This window comes from Bombyx mandarina, chromosome 18 (assembly GCF_030267445.1).
Source record: "Bombyx mandarina strain Sakado chromosome 18, ASM3026744v2".
NCBI classification, from domain to species: Eukaryota; Metazoa; Arthropoda; class Insecta; order Lepidoptera; family Bombycidae; genus Bombyx; species Bombyx mandarina.
Window position 1 is genome coordinate 173,289 of NC_143224.1, and position 7,794 is coordinate 181,082.

The 7,794-nt window shown below is 50.5% G+C and overlaps 1 protein-coding gene across 1 annotated transcript; it reads right to left on the bottom strand.

Annotated features, from left to right (window-relative positions):
• Nucleotides 1-401: 401 nt before the first annotated feature.
• Nucleotides 402-5,244, bottom strand: LOC114251916 (serine protease 1). The gene is given in 6 exon segments (XM_028186363.2): nucleotides 402-570; nucleotides 1,645-1,832; nucleotides 2,284-2,356; nucleotides 2,359-2,381; nucleotides 2,468-2,735; nucleotides 4,991-5,244. Coding segments are annotated over 6 exon segments (753 nt in total). The 5' UTR covers nucleotides 5,090-5,244; the 3' UTR covers nucleotides 402-468.
• Nucleotides 5,245-7,794: the final 2,550 nt, after the last annotated feature.

Below are 7,794 nucleotides of genomic sequence, written 5' to 3' on the forward strand. Positions count from 1 at the left end.
TTTTCACTGAACTTCATACTTGACGAAAACATGTAAATGTATTATTGTATAGCAGCTGTTCACGTGGATGCATCGCTCACTCAAGTAGGAGAGAGACACATGTCGAATCGATTGTCGCTCGTTGCGCGCTCTCGCTTGCACTTCAAGCCTTAAATGGAACGCCTCAGAGTGAGGTAACGCCGCATGAGTCATGTTTTTTCGTGCGTGCAGCCGGCTCCATCGAATTATAAGACGTTGTCACGTCAAAAGTCCTGTGTCACGTTGACTTGGTGATACGCATTGCCTATCGCGGTGTACAAGTGATTTATCAGGATGTCTATGTATTCAACTGTGTCCTGTAGGGACGAGGAGGAATCCGGGCATGTGTGAATATATAAAGGTCTTCTAAAGAAAAGTTGATATTCAGTGAAAAATAAATACGTTTATTTTGTAAATCGTTATTATACGTTTATTTTGCATATAAATCATCTAGAGTCTAGCACGTATCCAAGAAGCGAACGAGGTGACCCTGGCGAAACCAGCCGGATGTCCCTGCTGGCATTGAGCAGCGCCGAACGAGGTGATCCCGATCTGTAAACAGTTACAAATGACAGCGGTCGAGTAATGTCCATGATCTATGATATTTCAATGTGATGCATGTACCAAAAGAGAAAAGGGCCAAGAGGAGGTCTTACGCCCAGCTCCAAAACCTGTGGAGGGCAGCCTCTGTAGAGTTTGGGGCTTAGTTAATAAAGAGCGTCCGGTTAGCAGTACTACGTTTTGATCTGGTTTGGTTCACGGTCTAACGAAGTATCGCGGAACATTAGCGGGAGCACCCGGGGCAGCTTGATACGCCGCTACCGTGACGGCAGACGTAGGCTCGTGCGTACTCCTCCAGGTTCTTCTCACGGGTGGGGCTCGGCCGCTCGGGTGAATTGTGCAAGGACGTCGCTTACTGAGTTTCTTATCTCTATCGCATTCTATCCGCTTCGGCCAGAAGCAGTCTCATATACACCGCGCGCTCCCATTAGGTGGAGATTTCAATGGCGATGGTATACATGGTGTAATCAAGTTATGATTTGCTTAATTACTGACGGTAGTGTATGATATTTGCCTATATCTGTCCGGTCGATGGGTCGGACAGCCGTTATTCATTATTATTGATTCTGCGACCCCACGTCTCGAGGTGGATGGCGGCATCCGCTGTGTGAGGTCTCTGAGTTCCAGCAACCGGTTAACACAAGTCTCATTTACCCATCCATATCTATCTATCTATATATATAAAAACGAATTGCTGTTCGTTAGTCACGCTAAAACTCGAGAACGGCTTTACCGATTTGGCTAATTTTGGTCTTGAATTATTTGTGAAAGTCCATAGAAGGTTTAAAAGGTAGATAAATATGTAAATGCTCGGAATTAAATAAAAATAACAATTTTGTTTTCCCTTTGATGTGTCCCCGTCGGACGGATTCCTTTTAAGTTTATTTTATACAAAGGTTTAGGTATTTTATTTATCGATTGAGGCACTACGAAGTCTGCCGAGTCAGCTAGTTGTAAATAAAAAATCCACTTCAACGAACGCTCACTTTGTAATGATAAGACTGCACTAAAACTGATAAAACTTTATAAGATGATAGGCTAACGGTAAATGTGTAGTGAACTGACCAGGGTGCGACGTCCTCCATACGTGAAAGCGAGGGGTCCACCGGAATCTCCGCGGCAGGTGCTGCGCCCCCCCTGGGTGTTCACGCAAAGGGTCGACGCGATGACACCGTTACCGAAAGTACGTGAGCAGACTGCATTGGTGATCACTTGAAGAGCCACTTGATGCTTCCGGGTGTTACTACCACTTGCTAATGTACAAAATAATATATACTATAGACAGATCTTATGTACTCCTTAGATTAAATATTGTTTTGTTTGAGTTAAGTATTAGTGTTTGATTCTAATCGTGAACAAGCCGCGGAGAGACAGAAGTGTAACCAGGACGACCCTCTGGGGTTCCCGTCCTAGATACATACAAATACATAAAATAACAGCCAGGAACGGGAGATAAAGCGTCGCACTCAGCTAGGATGGGCTGCTTTCGATAAACTAAAAAGAAGGGGAAAAAGTGGAAGTGGCCGGCCTAAACAACAGGAAAAGAAATTGGATACAACTTCAGTAATTTGACCAACTAACCTTAAAAGTGTGTTTCCGATTGATAGCTGCCAATTCTTAACACATTTGATTACATTCATTCTTTACAGTCAAAAACTTAACATAAATGACGAGCGTTCTGTAAAATAATCGAGCAAATCTCACCGTCGCTGGTTCTTCCATAACCAGCAGCCCAGGCCCAGGTACCCACGAATTGGTTGTTGAGGAGATGTGAGGGGGCAGGAAGATCGGCTGGATCACATCTGAAATATGTTTCTCGTGTAGTTCATTATTGTTTTTCCATACTTTATTTTATTGGTATATGACTGAACTGAACATTTGACCTGACTTGTGTATCCGACCCGTCCGTGGATAATCATAGCCACGTCGTTGTGAAGATTGTCCATGTTGTAGCTGCCGTGCATTTGAACATTGTTAGTGTTAATTCTGAATCCACCAGTGAAGAACTGAGTGGTGCCGAAACCCAATTGAAGCGTGCGTCCTTGAGCGCTCCTGGTCCTCCAGCAGTGAGCCGCGGTCACGGAGCGAGTGTGGCTCAGCAGGGAGGCTCCGCACATGGAGGCGCGACCGTCGGTCAAAGTAATCACCATAGCGGCCTTAAGAAGAAGATTGTAACTACGGTTCAGTACAGTCTAAAGAGTATGATAAAAGATATTTAAGAACATAATAGTGTGACATGCGTTACAAGAACTGAGAATCTCTATAAAATAGGACTAATATGTAGTTTACTGATGATGGAGCATACACAGCACTGGCTATTTTGGCCACGAAGAAGCTGTCTCTACGCTACGATAAGTAGTCAATCAACACTTGGTTGACCAGACCGGTTGACATCGCGGTCAGGGTCATCCGTGGCTATCGCACCATCTCCTTCGAAGCGGCGTGTGTACTGGCTGGGACGCCGCCTTGGGTCCTGGAGGCGGAGGCGCTCGCTGCTGACTATCAGTAAAAGACCCGTTAAAGACACAAGTTTGCGCGTTCACTGCGAAGAAGGACCCCTTTGTCATGGCGCCGCAATTCCAAAGAGTATCCCTGCAACCTTCCGAGAGTATTGGGATACGTGGGGTCGACATTTCGAGCGATGTCCAGTTTCGGAGTCATTTGGAAGGCAAAGCCAAGTTGGCGTCCAAAATGCTGGGAGTCCTCAACAGAGCGAAGCGGTACTTCACGCCTGGACAAAGGCTTTTGCTTTATAAAGCACAAGTCCGGCCTCGCGTGGAGTACTGCTCCCATCTCTGGGCCGGGGCTCCCAAATACCAGCTTCTTCCATTTGACTCCATACAGAGGAGGGCCGTTCGGATTGTCGATAATCCCATTCTCACGGATCGTTTGGAGCCTCTGGGTCTGCGGAGGGACTTCGGTTCCCTCTGTATTTTGTACCGTATGTTCCATGGGGAGTGCTCTGAGGAATTGTTCGAGATGATACCGGCATCTCGTTTTTACCATCGCACCGCCCGCCACCGGAGTAGAGTTCATCCATACTACCTGGAGCCACTGCGGTCATCCACAGTGCGTTTCCAGAGGTCTTTTTGCCACGTACCATCCGGCTATGGAATGAGCTCCCCTCCACGGTGTTTCCCGAGCGCTATGACATGTCCTTCTTCAAACGAGGCTCGTGGAGAGTATTAAACGGTAGGCAGCGGCTTGGCTCTGCCCCTGGCATTGCTGAAGTCCATGGGCGACGGTAACCACTCACCATCAGGTGGGCCGTATGCTCGTCTGCCTACAAGGGCAATAAAAAAATAAAAAAAAAAGTAGCGGACTGACCTTCGTGCCCGGGGCAATCTCGGCGGTCCGTGCTGGAGTCAAGGTCCAGACGGCTGGCCGATCCTTCGGCTAGTCGTAGGACTGTCGAGGCGATTCGCCCGGTTCTTGTGAATTGGGTGAATCGTGACAGAGGACGCCTCACTTTCCGGCTCACGCAGGTGTTCACTGGGCATGGTTGCTTCGGTGAGTTCCTGCACCGGATCGGAGCCGCTCCGACGGTAGAGTGCCACCATTGTGGTTGCGACTTGGACACGGCGGAGCAGCACACGCTCGTCACCTGCCCCGCACGGGAGGGGTGGCGCCGTGTCCTCGTCGCAAAAATAGGAAACGACTTGTCGTTGCCGAGTGTTGTGGCATCGATGCTCGGTGACGACGAGTCGTGGAAGGCGATGCTCGACTTCTGCGAGTGCACCATCTCGCAGGAGGAGGCGGCGGGGCACGTGAGAGATGCACAGGCCCGCCGCCGTCGACCGGGGGCCAGGGAGGAGGATCTCGCCCAAGCCCTGGCCCTCTAAGTGTTTCGGGTCTCCCTCACATGTCGGCCTGGGGACCGGCGAAGGGGGCCTAAGAAGACGACGTGCAAGCTGCTCTGCACGCGTTTTATGCAGGAGCATCCGGGTGATGGAAGGCCGGCTATCCTCAACCCACGCTGGTTCTGACCCAGCGGGTATTCCGTAGGATAGACCATTCTAACCGGCGCCATCTAGGCGGGCTTTGGATAGCCTGCCGACCGAGAGGGCTGGTGGTCGTGGCGCCGACGACCGCCAGTCCGGCGTCCCGAGGGGAGGGTGATGGGAGAGATGTGCTCCGCACTAAACGCTTCACTTTCCCCCCTTTGCCTTTTCATGAGTTTTGTCTCATGCGAGGTTTGGACGTTGGTTGTTGAGAGACAGGAGGTTTTAGTCGGTTCGACTCCGACATGTCCCGCCCTCCATCCCCAGTGAAGGGCGAAAGTCCGGCGATTTCCTCCTGACAAAAAAAAAATAAAAGACCGATTGACAGGACGCCTCCTGAAATCATCTTTCCATCTACGGCAAAAAACTACAATGAAAATACACTGTTATAAAATGGTAAATATACTCACAAGATGTGGATGAGTGCCTAGCCCCGCCACACTGCCTCCTACGATCCTGGCGCCGTCGAAGTCAGCGCCCTCCTCAGCGCTCTTGAGCTCCATCGCCATAGGGATCCGATCACCTCATGGTAGTTGGTCTCTATGGGTACGAAGGCATGGGCAGCAGTCGCCAGCGCAAGCAGCGCCAATACATTAAACCTCTCATCCTAGGATCACAATGTAATATACTGCGAGAAACTCGACTTCCAAGTGACTTTTTACTGACACTTGAAGATTTTTATAGTAATTAACTCGTCAAATCTTATCGCAATGGATTAGGATTTTAAGTATCAGATCAAAAAATTTTTAATTAATTTATTGATTAGGTAATATAATTGGTATAGGTTTATATATATATATATTAGGTAATATAATATATAAGGTTGCGAGTAAGTCGCTCCTATTAAGACAACAAGAAGAAGGTTTTAGAAAGTTTAAAGTTTATCTTTACAATGGAAACATTATGGCCCGTTCATCATAGTTTCCCTAGAACCTAGAACCTAGTTACTATCTAGCTCCCTATTTTCAATATCTTGACTCTAGCCGTGAGCGGACCCTACGTTCTCTCCATTGCCTATTAAATCGTTGTCCCACACATAGTTGTAGTTATGTTCGTAACTCGTTCGTTATTCCGATAAAGGCACCCGTCACGTGCGGACGTGCTCATCGACCACTCGATCGCCCGGCCTTTGTTCGCCCGGCTTTTGTTAGCCCGGCCATTGTTCGCGAGGCTTGTGTTCGTGGTACATCTGCCGACGAAGTGTTTTTCCTGGAAGTTTTAATTGTTTATGTTTCTTTTTGTTATTTCTGTTTTGTTGTGTTCTTCTTTGTCCTGTAGTAACTGGTGTTGTTACTGGTGGTAGGACCTCTTGTGAGTCCGCACGGGTAGGTACCACCGCCCGCCTATTTCTGCGTGAAGCAGTAATGCGTTTCGGTTTGAAGGGTGGGGCAGCCGTTGTGACTATACTGAGACCTTAGAACTATATCTCAAGGTGTGTGGCGCATTTACGTTGTAGGTGTCTATGGGCTCCAGTAACCACTTAACACCAGGTGGGCTGTGAGCTCGTCCACACATCTAAGCAATAAAAAAAAAAAAAAAAGTAATTGCTCCGCATCGCCACCTGTTTTCAATAGTACCGCTCAGGTCCGAGAAGTTGGGGCCTCGCCGCAAGGCGAGTGTTTTCAAGACCCGAGGCCGCCCCACCTGGGCACTCAGCGATCATGGACGCTGTATTCGCGGAATTCCTCCGACTTCGTCACCCACAGCTCGCCTCAAAGTTTCTGGCCTTCAAGGCCAATCACACTGCGAGCCCTCTCGAGGACTCCGCCGCGCTCGCTGCTCCTGCGTCGCCTGTACCTGCGTGCAAAGCTTCTGCATCGAGCACCGCAGCCTCCGTCGTGCCTGCCGCTCCCGTGTCGCCTATACTGGCGAGTAAAGCTGCTGCGTCGTCCGCCGTGGCCACCGTTTCAGCTGAGCGATCATCCGCGGCCTCCAACGCGCCCTCTAAAACACCTATACTTGCTCGTAGGTCGCCTGCGCCCGCCTCCTCGTGCTCCGACTCTGACTCGGATATGGAGGTCGACCTCGCCCTCGCCTCATCGACGGATGGATTCACCCTGGTACAAAAGGGTAAGAAGCGTGCCGCGGAGTCCTGAGCTCCCGCGGCCGCTAAAATTAGCAAAGCTGCGAAAGCGTTGCGCCCTCGCCCTCAGACTCCCGTTCCGCCCCAGCCCGTGCCAGTCCGTCGCCGCGTCCGGTGGCACAAAATAAACCCAGACCCCTCCCCCGGTTATCCTTCAAGAAAAGGCAGCTTGGGATCGAGTTTGCCTGGCCCTTAAGGCCAAATATATCAATTTCACGAATGCCCGTAGCCTCGCAAACGGCATTCAAATTAAGGTTCAAACACAGGAGCATATAAGTTTCCATACGTATACGCTCCAGAGGAGCACGAACTCCGCGTTGTAATACGCGGAATCCCTAAAGAGTTCGATGTAGAGCTCGTCAAGGCCGATTGTTAGATTAGGGCTTACCAGTGAATTCTGTGCACCGTATGCACACTGGTCGCGGTAGGGAGCCTAATAATATGGTTCTAGTCGCCCTCCAGCCTACCCCGAAGGTAAGAAATCTTCAACACACAGACCGTCTGCAGGCTCTCCGGTATCGCCGTCGAAGCCCCCCATAAAAAAGGCACTCCTAGCCAGTGCCATAACTGTCAACTGTACGGGCACTCTGCCCGTAACTGTCACGCGCGCCCCGATGTGTTAAGTGTTTGGGCGATCACGCCACAGCCCTATGCACTCGTGATCAAAAACTGCGACGGAACCGCCTAGCTGCGTCCTGTGTCGAACACAGGGTCACCCCGCAAATTACCGCGGATGCCCCCGAACCCCGAAAATAAATCGCCGCGTCGCCCGCCAAAACCGCCTCCGAGCTTCCGGCCCAGACAACAAAGCCTCGGTACCCTCTGTGTCGCAGGCTAAGCCAGCGTTCGTTCCGGCGCGGTGCCCAGTGTCTCGGCCTGGGCGAACCGCTGCCGTACATGAACACGGCTACAACTCCCTCCTCCGCGATTCGTCCCGCCCCCGCGACTCGTCCCTCTCCCGCGACTTGCCCTCCGACCGCGTCCGACAATCTCGCTTTAGCGATCGACTTCTTTCAGTCGATCAACTTTGAGCGCGTTAACGCTTTGGGCGACGCCATTCGCGCTGCCTCCACCGCACAACACTTTATCGCCGTTGTGCAAGAATACGCCGACGTATACGCGTCATTCAAT